The 21,992-nt window shown below is 43.5% G+C and overlaps 2 protein-coding genes across 2 annotated transcripts in view; both read left to right on the plus strand.

The window, feature by feature from the left end:
• Positions 1 to 10,293, plus strand: part of LOC124866637 — a 28,905-nt gene extending 18,612 nt beyond the window's left edge. The window contains exons 8-10 of the mRNA XM_047362515.1: positions 797 to 1,023; positions 4,377 to 4,895; positions 5,298 to 10,293. Of these exons, the coding sequence (XP_047218471.1) occupies positions 797 to 1,023; positions 4,377 to 4,895; positions 5,298 to 6,541 (1,990 nt within the window). The 3' untranslated portion in view covers positions 6,542 to 10,293. The remainder of the gene's footprint in view (positions 1 to 796; positions 1,024 to 4,376; positions 4,896 to 5,297) is intronic.
• A 1,112-nt stretch (positions 10,294 to 11,405) lies between these two features.
• On the plus strand, positions 11,406 to 21,926 carry LOC124866920 (zinc finger protein 239-like). The gene is made up of 2 exons (XM_047362973.1): positions 11,406 to 11,542; positions 20,401 to 21,926. The coding sequence occupies exon 2, from the start codon at positions 20,481 to 20,483 to the stop codon at positions 21,546 to 21,548; it is 1,068 nt and encodes a 355-aa protein (XP_047218929.1). The 5' UTR covers positions 11,406 to 11,542; positions 20,401 to 20,480; the 3' UTR covers positions 21,549 to 21,926.
• The last annotated feature ends 66 nt before the right edge of the window (positions 21,927 to 21,992 follow it).

Here is a 21,992-nt window from a genome sequence, read left to right on the forward strand (position 1 = left end):
ACCCTGAAGACACCATCCCCACTGTGAAACATGGTGGTGGCAGCATCATGCTGTGGGAATGCTTTTCATCGGCGGGGACATGGAAGCTGGTCAGATTTATGTTTATGTTTGATTTTTTTAATATTAACATATCTTTAAATATATATTTTTAAAAGCCCCAGACTGTATTTTTGTCCTGCAAACACATAGTATTATTATCTATTAGTACTTTCAGAAGATGGGGGGCCACTGATCATCCTGTGGTTACACCAAAATCATTAAGCACAATTCAATTTTAGGAGAGTCATGATAGTGTCATAAATAAAAGCATGGTGGGGTGGAGTGACTTGACTAATATTTATAAGTGCTAATCTGATCCATCTCCTCAACAATAAGCAGCAAATATTTTATTTCTATTTAGATATAATTTCCTAGAAGGGATTCTATGCTATCTCATTAAATGGCATAGGTCCTAACACAATTTATTTTAACACACCTAGTCCTTCCATAGTTTTTCCTTCGACCTAACTTTCTATTAATATGTTTGGATCCAGCACTCTGAACAACCAGTTTCTTTAGCAATGACCTCCCTGCCAAGTCATCAGTCTTAGAGGCCATAACATGGACATAATTTGATCATTGTTCCGTTGTAATTTTGTTCGCATTTGGAATTTCGTTGATATCATTTATTGATTAGATAAATCTAATTTATCTCTTAAGCTTTCATGGTGACGTTTTAAATCTGCGGGTGCACTTCCCGCAGTTCCCGGAAGGGGGCGGTGTTGGCGGCCCCGCCCTCATGTGACAGGCGGATGTAAACAGCGGCTCGCTCCGCGCTGCAGCTCCGCTATCAGACCGTGTTTGTTTCCAGCATGTCTTCAGTTCAGCATCTGAGAGACTTCATCAGCGAGCGGCTAACTGCTGCTGCTGAGGAGATCTTCGGAGTGTTTGAGAGAACCATCGTCCAGTACGAAGAAGAGATGGACCGTCAGCGCAGACTGCTGGATGTCACCTGGAGACCGGACAGCAGCTTCCAGAGAACAGGTCAGGAGGTCTGCAGAGCTGGTTCTGGGTTCTGGAGGTTCTGATCTGAGCTTCACGTTACAGCTGCGGTCACATCTGTCCGGCTAACAGGAAGACAGTTCCTCTGAATGTGTGACCACAGCAGGCCTGAATCCAGCCTCCATCTTTACTCAGACTGACCGCAGAATCAGGGGGTCACCAGTTAACCTACAACACCAGCTCCCCTCAGATGCTCACCAGAGGCTCAGTGTCTCACAATGATCTGCTAGAAACTATTAGTTCCAATTACAGCTGCTCTCCGGTCTGTGTCGGAACCACAAACACACAGAACCTTTCAATCCTCCCTGGCATTAAACCAGAACCTTCCCGTTTTGGGCTAGTTAATATTTTTGTGTTCTATATCTCAGAACATTGAGGGTTTTTCTCAGTAGTTTGCATGAATTTTCTCAGTAGTTAGTAGAATTGTAGTCTAACCTGCATAATATGGGTCAAACATTTTGGTTTCCTTCCACAATCATCTCAAAACAGTTTGCTGGAATTTTGGTCCATTCATCCTGACAGAACCAGTGTAACTGGATCAGGTTTGTAGGCCACCTTGCTCACAGATACTGTTTCAGATTGTTCTTGGGACTGAGATCAGAACTCTTTGTCCTTCAGCCACATTTGAACTAATCTGGTGGTATGCTGAAGGACATTGTTCATCTGGGAGACCCATTTGGGTCCAACCATCTCAAGACATTCTGACTGATGTCGTGAGATGTTGCTTCAGGATTTCCATATAAAGTTCTTTTCTTGTGATGCTAGGTATTTTGTGAAGTGCACCAGTCTCTCCTGCAATCAAACCCAACCTACCAGCATGATGCAGCCACTCCCATGCTTCACAGTTGGGATGGTTCTCTCAAGATTGGCAACTTCCCTCTTTTCTAATGTTGGCATCATCAGACTGCAGGACACGTCTCCAAAATTAAAGACTTATCCCTGAGTTCATTTACAAACTGTAATCTGTCTCTTCACGTCACTTTTAGAGTGATGGCTTCTTCTCTGAGTAGCCTTAAGCCCTTGTTGGAGACTCTGACCACAGCTTCAGCAGCATCTTCACAAGGTCTTTAACTTTTGTTCTGGGGTTGATTCACACAATTCTCCCCAGAACCCGTCCATCTGTGTGACACAGAACCTGTTTCTCCTTCCTGAAGAGTATGGTCATTTGAACAAAGGAACGTGGCATCTTCAGGGATGTGGAATCTGGACCCAAGGATCAACCAGACTGGTGGAGGTCCATGGTTCTGGTGTTCCTCCATTCAACTCAGATGTTGTGAATCAGAAGTTTACTTTACTCCATGACATCATCGTCTCGTTTAAAGAGATAGGAACCTTTGTTTATGTAAGATTCTGGATTTACAGAAAGTAAATACAAAAATGATCTCTAATTATTCTGACATTTAACAAATTGAACATATTTTCTTAAATTTAACTGACCTGAAACAGGGAAAGTTTAGTCTAATTGAATTATTCATAAAATGTTTTTATCTCTCTAAACAGCGGATGGAAATATCTGGTTTCAGCTGTATCAGAATGTCTAAAACTCTGCAGGCAGTCCTGCTTCCTTCCAAGGATCCAGAATGTCCTCTAATCTTGCAACGTGGTCCTGATCAATAGTTCTCCTAAAGGTCTCTGAGTGACCAGGTCTCAGCTTCTCTATCACGATCAGCAAACCTCAGCAGGCCTGTTGCTGTTTCAGTAAAATCAATCATAAATTCAGCTGCTCTCTACCATCGACACAGCTCAGGTTAACCTGAATCCCATGTTTCCTTAACGATGGCGGTGCATCATTATTAACCTGATGTTAGCTGCTGCTGCTGCATGGTGCCAGAACATGCATGAAGGACTCCGAGTTAAAACCAGCAGATTCAGGAGAAGAGAGGAACTTCACTGTCCTTGTTTAGCACAGCCTCATTGTGTATTAGTCATAAAAAACATGTTTATAATAATAATAATAAAACAATTTATAGCAAAATAATAAAACATTAAAAACACAGTTAAACAAAATGTTAAAAACTGCAACAAAAAGTTTAAATTTACCAAAGGAACTGCTATTAACTGTAACGTATTTTATTGCCCATGGTGTCATGAGCAAAGGTTTACACACACATATATTAAGGTTTAAAATAATTAAACCTAATATGAAATGAGACAGTCATCTCTAACAACAATAAAGCAAACACATTTTTAATAATACAATAATCTGTTTACATTTTAATTAAATTATTCTCATTTCCAAGTGGAGAAATCTCTATTGGCATCAAAGCCTTCTTCGGATCACCAAGCAGCTTTCTCCAGGTTTCTTCGGATTTTTGGATGATTTATTGTTGCCAAGAAGGAGGTTTAAACCTTGGTGCTCCTGACTGTTGAACTGAAGGTAAACACCAAGGTGAGATCCAAAGATCTATCTGAGGTCTTCAGAGAGGAGATTCTGGTGGGAATTTAAGGAGGTCTCAGAAGAATCAGAAGTAGTTCCACTGTAAGAAAAATGGTCAAGTGGAGGAGATTCAAAACAACGGTCAACATGCCTGAAAGTGAAATATTTGGACACCAGAAAAGAGAAACGTGTTAACATAATCCAAATAGAGCAACCCAGGAGAAGAACCCCATACCAACTGTGAAGCATGAAGGTGGAAGTGTCATGATCTGTGAACATGTCCAGCTCACCATCATAGAGTCCAACATGAACTGGGCTGAGTATCAGAGGGAGTTGGAGGAAAATCTGAGGCCGTCTGTAAAACGATTAAAGCTGAAGCAGAACTGGACCCTGAAACATGACAATGACCCAAAACATACCAGTAACTCCAACAAGAACTGGATGAGAACTAAGTCATGAGCCTAGTCAAAGCCCAGGTATTGATATACTTAAGATGAGAAGTTGAAATGAGGTGAAAATACAAGGAACCCCTCAAACATCTCACAGCTGGAGGTGAGGACTGATGTCAAAGATGGAGACACGAGGAATCTCCCCGAAGTTAAGACTGGATATTAGGGGTAGGGTGTCCTAACTTTTTCCCTCAGAAAACATTTTTTATTGATATCTTCTTTGTTTTTATCTGGAATTAAACCAATTTCTTTTCTACATATAAATAAAGAGATTAAAACTTTGATATCTGAACATTTTTAACAAGGAGCTGAATATTTGATGGGCGTCCTTCAGTTTTTTAAAACTGAATGAAGCTGAATCTCCCCGGTTCTGATAACTTGTCACTCTATGCAGCCATCTCTAAAGTGTCAGAACCAGAGCTGTGTGTGTGTGTGTGGAACACTAGTAACCATTAATCTGGGTCATATTTCATGTTTCCATTGCATTAAAACTCTGTTTCTTTCATCAGACCTCCTGCGGCAGTACCTGAGTAAGAAGCCAGAGATCCCTGCTGCACCACAGCTCTTTAACCAGCAGGGGGCCTCCACAATGAGCCTGCAGCAGCCAGAAGCATCAGAGCTTAAAGAACACGTCAAGGCAGAAACTTTGCATATTAAAGCGGAACAGGTGAAAGTCTGCAGCAGCCAGGAGGACCAGCAGCTGGTGCTGAAGCATGAGGTTGACAGCTTCATGGTGAATTATACAGAAAGAGGCCACAGTGCACCAGAACCAAAGCGGGAGCAGGTCTTCCCTCGCAACTTTCCTTTAATTGGGAGCCGGGATCGGGAAGGAAGCTGGTACGAGGAGTCGGACTTAGTTGGAAGAGAGCTGAAGGTGACCAGAAACAGGAACCCTGTTAGCAGCTCTGAGAGCTGCTCCAAGTTGGCGAGCCGAGACCAACCAGAGATCAGCAAAGCACCTGTGAAATGTGGTGCTGCAGAACAAACCGTCCACCAGCACGCTGAAATCAGTCTCTGCATCCAAACAGGTGAGAAGCTTAAATCTGTAGCTCCACTTCAGTGACAAGGTGTGCCTGTGGAACACCTGCAGGTGTTCAGATGGAGCGGATCCAATAGGAGAGGCTGTTGATCTCCTGCATTGGCTTCACAAAGCTCAGAGTGAGAGGTTCGGCAGAACAGATCATTATGTTGCTGAATAAGAGGTCCTGAAACAGATAAACTGTAGTTTCCATGGCAACAGGGATGCAGGAACTCAGTGACACAGGAAATCATTATTTTATGTTTTTGTGATGCGATGATGAAACTGCTTCCCAGATTTCCATCACTTGTACTATCATCAAGATGTTCTGATGGTCTGAAGAACTGGTTTAAGTTAGATTTATGCATCCTTCATCAGTCATGTCTTTGGTTGTGCGCTTTTCTCCCTTCAGATGTTCCACAGCATTGTGTCTCCCCGGAGAAAGAGCCTCCTGCAGACCAGACGTTCTGTGAACTGGAGGGGAACTCCATTGTGGATCAGCAGGAACCAGAGCCTCTGCAAATTAAAGAGGAGCAGGACGGTCATCTTGTGCTGAAGGAGGAAATCGATTCCGTCACGGTGACTTCTGCTTATGAGGAAAGTGACGAAAGCGAAGCAGAAGGCAACTCCAAGCGGAACATCTTCCACAGCTACCTGAAGGCTGCCAACCGAGACCAGGAAGGAAGCTGGCAGAGAGACTCGGGACCAACAAGCAAAGCCGACCCGATGCCACGTTATAAACACATGAGTTACAGTAATGACACGAGCAGAGAGAGTCCGATTAACGCCAGGACCAGTGATGGATCCATTGGATGTCAGCTCTGTGGGAAAACCTTTGGGATCAATGCAGACTTAAAGGAACATTTTAAAATCCACATCGTGGAGAAGCCATTTTCCTGCAATGTGTGTGGAAAAGCTTTCAAATATAACATCAAGTTACTGATCCACATGAGAACGCACACGGGGGAGAAGCCTTTTTCTTGTGAAATCTGCGGTAAAGGCTTCAGTCAGAAGGTCAATCTGAACGTCCACATGAGGACACACACAGGTGAGAAGCCATATCTCTGCAAAACCTGTGGAAAGAGGTTTTCCGACCAGTCAGGCTTTAAAAGGCACATGACCATCCACACGGGCGAGAGGCCTTACGTCTGCAAAACCTGCAACAAAGCCTTTAGATACAGCGTCCATCTCATGGTCCACATGAGAACACATACAGATGAGCGGCCATACTTCTGTAAAACCTGCGGAAGAACCTTTTCTGACCCGTCCACACTCAGGAAGCACACAATGACCCACACGGGCGAGAGGTCCTATTCCTGCCAGACCTGCGGAAAATGCTTCAGCGACAACAGCAACCTGCTACGGCACATGAGGACGCACACGGGCGAGAAGCCGTATTCCTGCGAGATCTGCGGCAAGAGCTTCAGCCAGAGCAGCAACCTGATGCAGCACATCCGCACCCACACGGGCGAGAGGCCGTATCCCTGCGGGATCTGCGACAAGAGCTACAGCCACAGCTGCACTCTGCTCAAACACATGAGGAGCCACTCAGGCGAGAAGCCGTACTCCTGCGAACTCTGCGGCAGGTGTTTCAGTCACAAATGCACGCTGCTGAAGCACATGAAGATCCACGCAGACGGCACCGTGCAATCCTGAAATCCACACCCAAGAAGGTTAGCTGGTGGGTTGCTCCCTCACATCATCCTCGTTGGGTTCGTGTCGGTACGTGTTGTTCTGTCTGGACAAATAAACAGAACCACACAGACAATAAAGTTTTTTTTAAATGTACAAAAGCTTTTTTCCTAGATGCATTCAAACCACAACAAATAGATTTTTTTTATCCTAGCATGTTCTAGTTTTCTTTTTCATTTTCTGAAATCTGTTTTCTAGATTTCTCTTTTAAAAACTGAAAACTTGACCATCAGACAAGTACAAACATGGAATGAAAACTAATTTTCATGTCTGTAGATGTGAAAGTTTTTCCTTGTGTGTGAGAGCTGCACAGCTAATGCAGAACCAGTATTACACCTACTCAGAATCATCATAATAATAATATAGATAATTAATAATAAATTGTAAAGAGACAAACTAATAAGCCAAAGAAAACCAAAAAAAAAAGTACACGTTGATCTAATAATCCAGGGTGGTACAGGTCCTCCCTGGGTGAGAGTTAAAAACCTTTTGGTTTGTTTCCGGTTCACTGTGAGCAGATATGAATGGTGATTAGCTTTGACTTTTACATGAATGACGTAAGTTTCTGGTATAATCTGAACGATTTTAAAAATTATTAGTCTAGAGGAAGCACTGATGGATTTTAATGTCTTCTGGCAGGAATATTTGGGATTCTATAGGAATAGTAAGATATCATCAGCGTAATGGCGTTTTCTGTTCCATGTTGAGTCCTCAGGAAGCTGGATGGGTTTGGTTTTCCTCTGCAGGTTTTTCTGTGTGAAGCAGTGGTGTGACCACCTTGTGGTTGGAGGATGAAGATAGTACATTCCTGTTTCCTCTGACAGTCCAGGAAACCACTTTCTGCTCAGTGGGAATTGGACTCAGTCCTGCTGGCTGTAAAACAATCAAAATCAGTTTTTCAGCTTCAGATCTTTTCTGTTACGATATCAAGTTTTTCACATTCCTTTTAAAAGTGTTGTTTAAACGGCCAGAAACTGTATTGAAAGATAGAACATATATGATTCAGTGACGTCCAGGTCAGGCAGCGTGTCTTTCTTATGTCGTTAGTCTCAGACTCATCACTGGCAGAGATCTGAAGGATTAAAGAAGTGTTTCCATTCAGATGTATCATAAATAACCATAAGGTCTGCAGTTTGAGCTGTGACTGTTCAGTACCCGAGTCTCACCAAGGAGTTGAGCTCACAGTTGGAGCTTCAGGAGCTCCTGGATGTTCAGCTTAGGCTCCACCACTAGAACAAACACGAACATCAGGTGCTGATGATCATGTACGTACATTTGTCCAATGGGCGGGTATGTAAAGTCTGTCTATTAAACCAGCTGGTTGACTCGCACTTTAGTGAAAGCAGTTAGAACTAAATTATCAGAGATATCAGAACCTGCAGAGCTACTGCCTGCTCTGCTTACTGGGTCTACCACAGCCTGGCTCTGACTGGGTTTCTGCATTTAATTTAATCATTTATAGCTTTCAGAGCTCTGTGTGTGTGTGTTGCTTTAACACTTAAATAAAAGTAAAAGTAGTGAAGGAAAATCCTTTTTTTCTTAGCCAGTGTCTTTTCATCCTGTATCTTTACTCCAGGAGACACTTGGACTTGGGACACCCTCTCCTGCCTAACTCAGATTTAGTTACAGTTGTCCTGGGGGACCCGCTGTGAACCCAGCTATGATGTGGGCACCCAGAACCTCCTGAGACCAGTAACTATTGCCCCTTTTCCACTGGCTCCATCAGGTTTCACGGCTCCACTCAACTCGGTCTAACACTACTCCTACAGAAACCGACAGAACCTGATGCTTCTCCATGGACCCACCAATGGCTGGATACGGTTTGAAGCCCCGCCTCCAGCTATTAACGTTACTGTGTGACATTGTCACCTTAAAGTAATCTCCATGGAACCATAAAAATAATAAATAGAAAATAAAAACATAAATAAAATACAAATAACGTTTCATTATTGTATATGCAAGAATTTCTTATTAATTTATATAATGAACCGCTGGGATAATTTTCTGGACCACAGCCCAGTCAGAACTTATAAAATAAGGGTCTGGGTTTCTGATGTGGTCCGCGTAAGTCTGCGTTCATTCATTATTCTTTTTTTGGAAGTGAAATCAAATTCTGGAAAGGGTGTCGGTTTGGTTTTCGGATCTGAAATGAGGGGGGTGGGGGTGGCAGGAGAAGCACAGAGGAGAAGCTCCGGTCTGGATGGTGAAGCTCCAAAGTTGGCCTGAAGACGTTAACATTTTAGGCTTTATATAGACGTTTCTGCTTCAGCCATGGCAATGATGAGGACCGGGACTTTAAAGCGCAAAACTGCAGACTTTTGTTTGATGTTACTGTAGTCGCTCTTGAGTTTTATTAAGTTCTCCCTGCACCGCCTCTTGGAAATCTTTCTCATTTTTCCTGCTCCCGCAGCCAATCGGTGAACAGAAGTCTGTTCATGTCACATGTAGTCCCTACTCAGCCCCAATCGGACCTGCTCAGGAGCAGGGACCAGAACAGTAGGTATCGGTTTGGAAAAAACAGTAATGGAAACGCTCGCAAAGTGTGGCCGAGTGGAGTGGAGCTGGGCCAAATGGAGCCAGTGGAAACCAGTGTTGGGGTTTCTCTGAGTTACTCTCAGGACAAATGACCAATCAGATCTGTGAGTTTCACTGTCTGGGCCTCCTGTGTTTTATGCACCTTCTGATGGTGTCCCTCAGGGAGTTTGTGGTGGGGGGTTTTCCCAGGGTCACTGTTGCAGGCTATCTGCTTCTTTAGTAACCAAAGCAAGAGCTGCGTCCTGGTTCCCAGAGCTGGTTGAACTCCTCTTGGGCTGTCCAGCCTCTTTGTTCATGGACAAGATCTGAAGTTGTCGTCTTGTGGATGGTGTTGGGTGTCTTGTTTGAGATTCTCTGCTTTGTTGCAGATGTTGTGGGCATCTTCAGAGATTTTCCCGACCAGTCAGCACTTTAGAAACTAGTTCCAATCCAAGTTATGTGGGTCTCTGCTTCAGATAGAGCACTTTAAATGTCTTGGTGTCTTATTCCTATGTGATGTTAGGATGGAGATAATGCTGGATTATGTGTTTCACTAATGTCAGAGAGTGAATAAAAGTCCATCCAGACCCTGTTTCTGTGCCAGAAGCATAGAAAGTAGCACTGTTGCCGTGCAGCCAGAAGGTCCTGGGTTCAAATTCAGGCCTGGGATCTTTCTGTATGGAGTTCTCTCTGTGCATCTATGGGTTCTCTCTGGGTACTCCAGCTTCCTCAGACAGCCCAAAAACATGACTGTTAGGTTAATTGCTCTCTCTAAATTGTCTTTAGGTCTGTGTGTGTGCATGGTTGTTTGTCCAGATAGTCCCCCGCCCCCGGGACGGACCAGTGGGGATGGATTGATGGATGGATGGATGGCATCATTAGGACGTTTTCTGATTGTTGTTAGTCTCATCTCCGCCTGCTATTAATCCAACATTCCTGTGGTTCTGAATATCAACGCTTCATATATGATGAAACGTTGGAATGTGTGAAACTAACGGACTCGGCAGCTCTGAGCGCTGCAGCAGATGAATGTCGAGCTCCTCTGAACTCAGACTAAAACTTCTTGCTGTGACTGAGACTCATTCATGAGGTACATGTGATTTATTTGAACTCCGACCTGTGGATCTCTGGAGTTCAGCTTGCATGCCTGTAAACTCCTGTGAAAGTAGCAACAGGTGCATTAATAAATGCTGCCGCCTAAAGTTTGTGATGTTTTTCTGTACTCAACAAGAACTGGAAGCATACTTAGACAAACACTGTTCTCCACAGAATTTCCACCGAGTTGAGGTCTGGACTTTGAGTAGGCCATTGCAGAACTTTGATTTTTTTCAGCCACCCTGTTGTAGATCTCCTGCTGTGTTTGGGATTGTTGTCCTGTTGGTGACCCAGGTTAGACCAAGCAGCAGCTGTTGGACAGATGGACTCACATTTGACCATAGAATACTTTGTAATAAGAGGAAGTCATGGTCCACTCAATGACTACAAGGTGTCTAGGTTATGTGGCTGCAAAACAAGCCCAAATCATCAACCCTTCTCCACCGCGCTTGATGTAACTGGTTGTCCCACCCTTGGAAGGGTTGGGGTTCGTCTATGTAGGTCCTTCAGTGTTTTCAGTAAAATGCCACAGATCTTCTATAATCTGCTGTGGAGAGTGTGATCTTTCCTGCCATCATCTGCTGGGGTAGCAGCATCAGAAGTTCAACAAGCTGATAAAGAAGGCTAGTCTGTTCTGAAGACTGCTCTGGAACCTCCGGAGATGAGGATTATTTGTAAAATGAAGAACATTATGGAGAACCCTGAGCATCCTTTTTCATCTGTCATACAACAGTGTTTTCAGTCAGAGGTTTCTTCAGATCTGCTGTAATACTGACCTCTACAGGAGATCCCTCCTGCCCACAGCCATCAGCATCTACGACAACTCTCTGAAGAAACTTTGAAGAAATGAGTAACAGCTACATTTAATTTCCCTTTGGGATTAATAAAGTATTTTTGAGTTCAAATATATTGAAACTTTGCATGAAACCTAAAAAAGAAGGAGATTGTTTGTCTCATGAGCTTCATTGCGTTAAGCTCATGTGAACACGATGAACCATCTTTCAGGTTCTTCAAGGCAGCTGAATCATCTCAGCCTGTGAGGACTTCAGCAGAGTAGGAGCAGCAGATCGCTGGTCTACCAGGAGGGGGCGGTAGTGTAAATATCTCTAACTGTAGTTTAAGAAGAAGTCTGAACCTCCATTGTTGCGCTGCAGCTCCGCTATCAGACCGTGTTTGTTTCCAGCATGTCTTCAGTTCAGCATCTGAGAGACTTCATCAGCGAGCGGCTAACTGCTGCTGCTGAGGAGATCTTCGGAGTGTTTGAGAGAACCATCGTCCAGTACGAAGAAGAGATGGACCGTCAGCGCAGACTGCTGGATGTCACCTGGAAACCGTAGGTCCACCTGGACAGGACAGGTGAGGAGCTGCAGGTGGGAGAGTTCTGGGTCAGTTCACTTGGTCCGGTTCAGGTAAAATGAGGGCAGGTGAATCCTCCAGTGGGTTGCCGGCGGTGTGTTGGGATGTTTCCCACCATTTGCGCCTCTGCACCGCGTTTTACGACCGCGTATAAACTCACGGTGCGTTCGAGTCAGCTCGTAAAACAGAAAAACCCTAAAAATGATTCCAACGATTTATTAATCATCAAAGCTTTCTTAAGCGATATATTTGGCCTTCTTCAGACCGGCCTGTTGCTGTATATTAGTTAAATGATAGTTATTTACATGCTTAAACATTTAAATCAAATAGTTTTTGTAAAAGTTCAACTATTGATGGCTTTATGGCGCATTGTTATTTACTACATTTATGGTTAATATTTTTTTTATTTTCAAGATTCCTAAACCGTTATTTCAAGGAATGTCCAGGTCTGGATAAGAATAGAAAAGGAAATAAAGCAAGGAAAAAAAATTATAAATCCAGACTTTATTCTCTATGCCATCCATCTCTGTCCACTCATCCATCCATCCATCCATCTCTGTCCACTCATTCATTCATCTCTGTCCACTCATCCATCCATCCATCCATCCATCCATCTCTGTCCACTCATCCATCCATCTCTGTCCACTCATCCATCCATCTCTGTCCACTCATCCATCCATCTCTGTCCACTCATCCATCCATCCATCCATCCATCCATCTCTGTCCACTCATCCATCCATCTCTGTCCACTCATCCATCCATCCATCCATCCATCCATCCATCTCTGTCCACTCATCCATCCATCCATCTCTGTCCACTCATCCATCCATCTCTGTCCACTCATCCATCCATCCATCCATCTCTGTCCACTCATCCATCCATCTCTGTCCACTCATCCATCCTTCCATCCATCCATCCATCTCTGTCCACTCATCCATCCATCTCTGTCCACTCATCCATCCATCTCTGTCCACTCATCCATCCATCTCTGTCCACTCATCCATCCTTCCATCCATCCATCCATCTCGGTCCACTCATCCATCCATCCATCCATCTCTGTCCACTCATCCATCCATCTCTGTCCACTCATCCATCCATCCATCCATCTCTGTCCACTCATCCATCCATCTCTGTCCACTCATCCATCCATCCATCCATCTCTGTCCACTCATCCATCCATCTCTGTCCACTCATCCATCCATCTCTGTCCACTCATCCATCCTTCCATCCATCCATCCATCTCGGTCCACTCATCCATCCATCCATCCATCTCTGTCCACTCATCCATCCATCTCTGTCCACTCATCCATCCATCCATCCATCTCTGTCCACTCATCCATCCATCTCTGTCCACTCATCCATCCATCCATCCATCTCTGTCCACTCATCCATCCATCCATCTCTGTCCACTCATCCATCCATCTCTGTCCACTCATCCATCCATCTCTGTCCACTCATCCATCCATCTCTGTCCACTCATCCATCCATCTCTGTCCACTCATCCATCCATCTCTGTTCACTCATCCATTCATCTGTTGTGATTATGAATCTGAGAATATTATTTAATATTAATATTTTACCAAATAATATTCCGGTCTGTTAAGGATTGTCCTGTGAATACCAGCCCAGTAAGGTGATGGTTTTAGGACAAAATAGAAAGGTGTGAGACGAGCTCTGACATTATTGAACAGCATAAACTCTGCACATATATGGAATGAATTCACACAATTTCTTAAAATACAAGAATTTATTAACAAAAATAAGTCAACTCAAAGTCAAACATATTTTAATCAATAAACTCTTTACTTTGCTAAAACAATCCAACTAAACTACCAAGCAGAATTAAAGAATAATGAAGACTAATGGACTATGTACAATATAAACAAGTTGATTGAAAGAGTGATGCAAGATCAGATAAAATATTATTTTGATAAAATAATGTTTTAAATAATGATCTGCTGAATAAAACCAACCTTCTGGATGACTAATTCTCAACAGTGTCTAATTAGCTGCCTTTATTTATTAAAATAATATTTAAAGAAATATTATTAAAGGAAATGGTAAAATATTTAAGGAAATATTTTTGGAAAAGAGCCAAATCTTTCTAAAGAAATGGGGCTTAATTGTGTTACTTAGTTATCAAGTTTAGTAAAATAATTTTAGGGAAATATTATTTACTGGATTGAAAACTAAACCTTTCTGGGTAAATATTATTTAGCAACAAGCACGTGTTCTTAGCTGTTAGCAGTTAAAGCTAACAAAGAAGCTAATAGCTTAGCACCAGAATCCAACCCACACCTTTAAAATACCGTCAATAAAAGGGTTAAAATGCACAAGCACGGACGGCGCGTTATGATCAATCTTCTGTGTTCAAAATCACCCTTTAAATAAAGTTTGTCTTAACTTTTAAAACATACAGACAAAGAACACAAAACTGAACACGTGTGCTGCAGATATTATTCTGCTAGCACCAAGATAGCTGAGTTCAACACAAACAAAACCAAACTTCATAAAATGAAAAACGTTCAGATCATAAATCTTTCTCTATTACTCTGCCCAAACCCTAACCTCGTATGAACCGTGCTGAGGAGTTGTCCAGGTGACAACGAAGTTTGAAGAAACGTCCACTTTGAAGGAAGGTTAGCTTCAGCTAACCTCCGAAGCTGTTGGGGGGCTCGCTGTCGGGCCGACCACCCTGCACGTTACCACGGGGATGCGGCTCCTGTTGTCCTACTTTCAGACTGGGAAAACCGCTCCACTTGGCTTCGTAGAGACAGCGTCTCTGCAGGGACTTCTCTGTGACACAGTTTGCTTCTGCAGGCCTCAGAGAGAAAGTCAGGCAATGCTTATACTTTAGGAGAAGAAAGTTCACTAATTTAAAAATGATGAAGAGACAACTGACTGGTTTCCTCTCAAGAGCCGACGCGGGGGACCTTTTATTTGAAACACATACATCTTCATTCAAAATCCCAAAGAATCCCAACCTTTCAGTCCTTGAAAGTCAGTTTTATACAGATACAAAGCATTGGTGTGTATTGGGGTCCTCTTGACCAATTGAAATCATCAGTCATTTACGTAAAACTTCTTGGCAGCTACAACATTGCTTCTCTATCGCTTTTCTGGGAATCCAACTTCAGCCCAACATCTGGAAGAAATCGGATTGGCCTACGTGAATGTTTACAACAGCATTCTCATTACGTATCTGGATGCAAAACTTCTAATGTCACTTTGACCTGACAGAGTCAGGGTATCACAAGATTTCCTGGCTGAACTGCAATAACAAGCCCATTACTTTTTCCTCTCACCAAGAACTTTTCCCTAATGTAATCTGTTTCCAAACAGCTTGCATGTTTACTCAGAGTGAACAATTCTTCATAGTATTCATCTTATAATGGTAAAAACAATAATAACACTTTTAATCTAACAAACAAAGCTTTAAGCATCCACAATACCTTAATTTCCCCTTTTTATGAATAAATATTGGGTACACAAACCATGATTCATCCGTACTTAACTTGTGGATATGATCGCGGGATCTTATGACACTCTTGGATCCAGTTGAAGCGTTTATGTCTGTTTGCCTGCAAAGAGACATTAGCGCGCTGTTCCTCTCCGGCCAGCCTCAAACAGAGTCCGGATGGTGGAGAAAGGACCATTGGAAAGGTGAGGTTTTATACGGGCAGTGGCATCATGGGAAGTCCGCTGTTACCCTCCTTCCCCCTTCTGAAGTTGTGCTGGAAGTCGGTTAAATGCAATTTATTTTGAAAGTTCCAGAAAAGTTTGTACCGGAGTTTTAATGTTGTAACCATGGCTGTGGTCCCAACACATCTCTGTCCACTCATCCATCCATTCATCCATCCATCCGTTCATCCATCCATCCATCCATCTCTGTCCACTCATCCATCCATCCGTTCATCCATCCATCCATCCATCTCTGTCCACTCATCCATCCATCCATCCATCCATCTCTGTCCACTCATCCATCCATTCATCCATCCATCCGTTCATCCATCCATCCGTTCATCCATCCATCCATCCATCTCTGTCCACTCATCCATCCATCCATTCATCCATCCATCCGTTCATCCATCCATCCATCCATCTCTGTCCACTCATCCATCCATCCATTCATCCATCCATCCGTTCATCCATCCATCCATCCATCTCTGTCCACTCATCCATTCATCCATCCGTTCATCCATCCATCCATCCATCTCTGTCCACTCATCCATCCATCCATTCATCCATCCATCCATTCATCCATCCATCCATCCATCTCTGTCCACTCATCCATCCATTCATCCATCCATCCATCCATCTCTGTCCACTCATCCATCCATTCATCCATCCATCCGTTCATCCATCCATCCATCCATCTCTGTCCACTCATCCATCCATTCATCCATCCATCCGTTCATCCATCCATCCATCCATCTCTGTCCACTCATCCATCCATTCATCCATCCATCCGTTCATCCATCCATCCATCCATCTCTGTCCACTCATCCATCCATCCATTCATCCATCCATCCGTTCATCCATCCAGCTCTGTCCACTCATCCATCCATTCATCCATCCATCCATCCATCTCTGTCCACTCATCCATCCATTCATCCATCCATCCATCCATCTCTGTCCACTCATCCGTTCATCCATCCATCCGTTCATCCATCCATCCATCCATCTCTGTCCACTCATCCATCCATCCATTCATCCATCCATCCATTCATCCATCCATCCATCCATCTCTGTCCACTCATCCATCCATTCATCCATCCATCCATCCATCTCTGTCCACTCATCCATCCATCCATTCATCCATCCATCCGTTCATCCATCCATCCAGCTCTGTCCACTCATCCATCCATCCATTCATCCATCCATCCATTCATCCATCCATCCATCCATCTCTGTCCACTCATCCATCCATCCATTCATCCATCCATCCGTTCATCCATCCATCCATCTCTGTCCACTCATCCATCCATTCATCCATCCATCCGTTCATCCATCCATCCATCCATCTCTGTCCACTCATCCATCCATCCATTCATCCATCCATCCGTTCATCCATCCAGCTCTGTCCACTCATCCATCCATTCATCCATCCATCCATCCATCCTAATTTGTTTCTCTTGATTGATGTGAGCAGAAATCCTACGGAATCGTGATTTTTGGACTGTTTCATCCTTAATAATGATGATTTTCTTGAAAAGTCAAAGTCTCTTTGTTTCTTCCAGATCTCGTGCTATGTGTTCATTAATGACGTTAACTGATAAAGGAATAAATGCTTTGAATGCTTGCTCTGGTTCTGGTTCTGCTTACAGAGAAGAACTCCAGTCTGCCTGTTCAGACGGATCTTGAGGAGTTAGCGGAGCTCTCATACCCATAATCTGTCCTGCTGTCTTAAAGTTAAAATCTGAGCTTTTCATTTTACAGTTAAGCTACCAAACCAGCATGCAGTGCCATACCTTAAAATGGACCCATGCCATTTCTGGCACCAAGCAACGGTGCCGGATTCATTTTAAAGGTGGTGGGCCGTGGGGGTGTTGCGTCACTCAGTTTTGTCACACTATAATGTTGGTGCGTACTTTAGGGGCGTTTTTAGGGTCTTGCTATAGTGGGGGGTTTAGTCCAGAAACCTCCTTCCTGCTGTTCCCTCTTTAAAAGTCTCTGTTGATGTATTTTGACCACTTTGTTTATTCCTCCTGCTACCTGCTGAGTGGGGCTCACCTGGTCTCAGTATAAATGATGAGGCCGGACAAATGGTTCCTGAAGAAGACGTTTTTTCTTCAGCCTTTAGAAACCAGTAAACCCAAGACCTTAAAGGGATGTACCTATTCTCATAGTTATGGGGTTATGTAACCCCAGATTCGTAAGAGAGAAGCGTAAAGAGAAGCAGAAAGGCTTCGAGTGCGTAAATACGCAGTCAGCGGCACTCTGCGCAAATGAACAGGGAGGATAAATAATCCCATCAGGGTGGAGGCTGACATGACAAACCTGCTGCTGTGGACAGTGACGTCACAGCTTAACAAACTGTAACAGTCCAGAAAAGTAGGAGCAGAATATAATAGATGGAAAAACATCAGCAGCTGGATCAAAATGACGCAACAACCTCCTGCATGCTTCAGGCTGCTAGAGCAGAGGGCATCTGTTCATTACACGGGAAAACACGCAGCGCCAGGCTAGCTGTGGTTCTCATCGAGTCCACAGGAGGATCCACCGTCAGGAGTGGACGACTTCCTTCACCATCCGTGGCCGAAGACGCTCCTTTGTGGTTTTGCTCCAGTTCTGCTGAACCCGCAGCCTCTGGATCGGGTCACAGTTCCTCCTGCAACCCATGGAGGAGCCGCAGGATCAGCAAAAAATAAAAAATAATTTTAGATAATCAAATTTGACCTTATATGAAAAGTTTAGTTTTTCTTGCTGTCATATTGTTGAACAGTATAGAATTAATTAAAGCATAATTAAAGGCTTTAAAACCAACTAAGTTTTAACTGAGTTAAAAACAATTAAATATCAGTTTCTATATTGGGTTCATATATTTGTACATCCGACTCTAAGACCTCACCTCATGTCACTGAACCGAGATCAAATATAGCCCGGAAATACCAAATATGTTCATGTTATAGACTATTACTACATCACAAATAATCCCAACAACAATTTTATACATTGATACACAAACCGTTAGAATAATGATAAACAGCCGTGTTTTCATTGTAAATCTGATTTATCAGATGTAATGTTTTTTATTAAAATAAAGAAAATTATAAAATAAAATAAATTGTCTTCTGTTTTGTTGTTATGTTGTTGAACAGTTTTTGCAGAACGTCTGCTTTTTCATATTAACCATATTGTCTTTAATAAAAGAAAAAGTAAAACAAAAGTTCTTCATTCATTAAAAACGGTTTCGTGCGTCCTGCTGTCTGGAGAGATGATGTGACGACCGTTTCTGACTGGCGTTGCGTTCAGAAAACGAAACAATGACCTTGACAGGCTGCAAGAGGTCCTGATTATTTTATTCATTTGTTATTTCAAAGATGTTCACACGAACAGAGAAGGTCGTTGCTGTCAAAAAAAGGATATTTATAAATGTTGGCCAACTGAAAATTATGAACATGAAAAGTATGAGCATGTACAGCACTCAGTACTTAGTTGGGGCTTCTTTTGCCTAGATTACTGCAGCAATGCGGCGTGGCATGGAGCCAATCAGTCTGTGGCACTGCTCAGGTGTTATGAGAGTCCAGGTTGCTCTGATAGTGGCCTTCAGCTCTTCTTCTGGTTGGTTGGGTCTGGCGTATTGCATCTTCCTCTTCACAATACCCCATAGATTTTCTACAGGGTTAAGGTCAGGCGAGTTTGTCGGCCAATGAAGAACAGGGATACCATGGTCCTTAAACCAGGTACTGGTAGCTTTGGCTGCAGGTGCCAGGTCCTGTTGGAAAATGAAATCTGCATCTCCATAAAGTTGGTCAACAGCATTAAGCATGAAGAGCTCTGAAACTTCCTGGTAGATGGCTGTGTTGACCTCGGACCTCAGAAAACGCAGCGGACCAACACCAGCAGATGACATGGCACCACAACCCATCACTGGCTGTGGAAACTTTACAGTGGACCTCAAGCAACATGGATTCTCTCTCTCTCCTCTCTTCCTCCAGACTCTGGGACCTTGATTTCCAAAGGAAATTTAACATTTACTTTCATCATAGAACATAACTTTGGACCACTCAGCAGCAGCCCAGTCCTTTCAGTCTTTAGTCCAGGCAAGATGCTTCTGATGCCGTCTCTTCTTCAGGACTGGCTTGACACAAGAAATGCGACGGCTGAAACCCATGTCTTGCATACGTCTGTGGGTGGTGGTTCTGGAAGAACCGACTCCAGCTGCAGTCCACTCTTTGTGAATCTCCCCCACATTTTTGTCTAGGTTTTGTTTCACAATCCTCTCCAGGGTGCGGTTATCCCTATTGCTTGTACACTTTTTTCTACCATATCTTTTCCTTCCCTTCACCTCTATTAATGTGCTTGGACTCAAAGCTCTGTGAACAGCCAGCCTCTTTAGCAATGACCTTTTGTGTCTTGCCCTCCTTGGTCAACGTGTCAATAGTCGTCTTTTGGACAACTGTCAAGTCAGCCATCTTCCCCCTGATTGTGTAGCTTCCAGAACTAGACTGAGAGACCATTTAAAGGCCTTTGCGGGTGGTTTGAGTTAATTAACTGATTAGAGTGCGGCACCAAGGGTCTTCAATTAGAACCTTTTCACAATATTCAAATTTTCTGAGATACTGAATTTGGTGTTTTCATTAGTTGCCAATTATAAGATGAACACAAGCTTCCTGTCTGCCAGTGTAAGTGTGCTTCCCCCTAGAGAGGGAGATGCGTTGCAGCACCCTCGCACCACCTCACTGAACATGGGCTCACATTCAGCTGGATCAGTCTTTTCTGATCTTTTAAAGAAGTGTTTCTGAATGGCATTACAAGCAGAGCTAAAATCAGTGAAATATGCTGAGGGACTCTTCAGGTGTTTTACAACCAGGTGCAGAACAGGTACAATGGCATCACTGTGTTGGTTTGTGCTGAATTAGACAAATGATAAATTAAAGGCTGATTCTGCCTTTTTCTTCACTAGATGCAGTACAATGCTCTACATTAATTGATTCAATAAATTACTTTGAGTTCAGTTTTTTTTTTATAAGATCTGTGATTTATTGTTTTGTACCAAAGTAAAAAATACCTGAAGGTCTTCCTGAAGGACAGATTCTACATGTTTTTGCATTAGGTTTAAAAAAACCTTGCAGCTGGTCAGTTAATCGACTCTTTCCTGTTGGTGCATCATAATTTCTGTTTTCTCCCTCCAGAACTTCCACAGCATTTTCTCTGTAAGAAAGAGGTGATTCATGCTGACCTGCAGATCAGGAACCAGGGGATTAATTCCAACATGGACCAAAAGGATACGCAAGGTACAGAGATTGAAGATGAGCATGATGAACCAGATGTTCCACAGGTTAAAGAGGAACATGAAGAGCTCTGTGTCACTCAGAAGGAAGAGAACCTGGTTCTAAAGCAGGAAGCTAAGACCCTGACGATGACTTCCTCTCGTGAAGGAAGTTTGAACTCGGAACCAGACCAGGACCAGCTCCTGTCTGAGAGCAAACCTGAAGCCAAAATCCAAGATCAGGATGGAAGCAGGTCTAAAGACTATGGATCATCTGGAAGTACAGAGCTGCAGGGGACAAAGAACCAGAGCAAAGCTGAAGGGAGAAACTGGTCTCTGAAATGTGACGTTTGTGGAAAAATGTTCACCAAAGCCTCTAAATTAATGTCTCATTACAGAAGCCACACGAATGAAAAACCATATTCCTGTAAAACCTGTAAGAAAGCCTTCCGAGAGAAGCATAACATGTTGGTCCACACGAGGATGCACACGGACGAGAAGCCGTTTTCCTGTAAAATATGCGGCCGAAATTTCCGCTTTAGGAGCAGTTTCCTGAGTCACAGTACAACCCACTCAGACGAGAGGCCGTACTTCTGCCAAACCTGTGGAAAAACATTTTCCCATGTGTCATCGCTCAAAAAGTACATGATGATCCACACCGGCGAAAAGCCACATTCCTGCGGAACTTGTGAGAAAGGCTTTAGCAACCGCAGCCACTTGTTGCGCCACATGATGGTTCACACTGGGGACAGGCCATACCTGTGCCCGACCTGCGGGAAAGGCTTCACCAGCGGCAACCACTTCCGAAGGCACGTCATGACCCACACGGGTGAGAAGCCGTTTGGCTGCGACACATGCGGCGTGCGCTTCAAGCGCAGAAGCAGCATGTCCCGTCACGTCAGGAATCACACAGACGACAAGCCGCACTTCTGCAAAACCTGCGGGAAGACCTTCTCTCTGCAGTCGGCGCTGTCCAAGCACACGCGTGTCCATACGGGCTCGAGGCCTCATGCATGCAGCACGTGTGGGAAAGGCTTCATGAGGAGGGATCACCTGAGGTGCCACATTTAGATTCACATGGGACAGGCTGCAGCTGAGCTGCAGGAAGAAACCAACCAGTGATTACAAAACATTCTGCTTCTCGCGCCTTAAAGCTGCGCTTCAACAATATGAATAGGAGATATTCTGTTCTTAAACATGGTGTTCCTCATCTCTCTGATGATTTTTCTTATTTGAGTTCTGAAGTTTGTGTTTCCTCTTGTTTGAAAGGAGGAAAAAGGAGCAAAGCAGAAGGTTTTCAGTTTGGAATCTCTGTTTTTTTTATCCAAATTGTTGTAAATGTTCCAGCTGAAGCAGTAATATTGTCTGGAGTGAATACATTTCGGGTATCTTTTTTTTGGAGGTGGTTCATTTTGTTGACAGTTTTTTAAATAAATGTATTTAAAATCATGATGACAGTTCAGCGTCTCTGTACGACCTGGATGGAGAATTAGCTCTGAGAAAATTTTTTATAGA

The sequence above is a fragment of the Girardinichthys multiradiatus genome, chromosome 4 (assembly GCF_021462225.1).
Source record: "Girardinichthys multiradiatus isolate DD_20200921_A chromosome 4, DD_fGirMul_XY1, whole genome shotgun sequence".
Lineage (NCBI taxonomy): Eukaryota > Metazoa > Chordata > Actinopteri > Cyprinodontiformes > Goodeidae > Girardinichthys > Girardinichthys multiradiatus.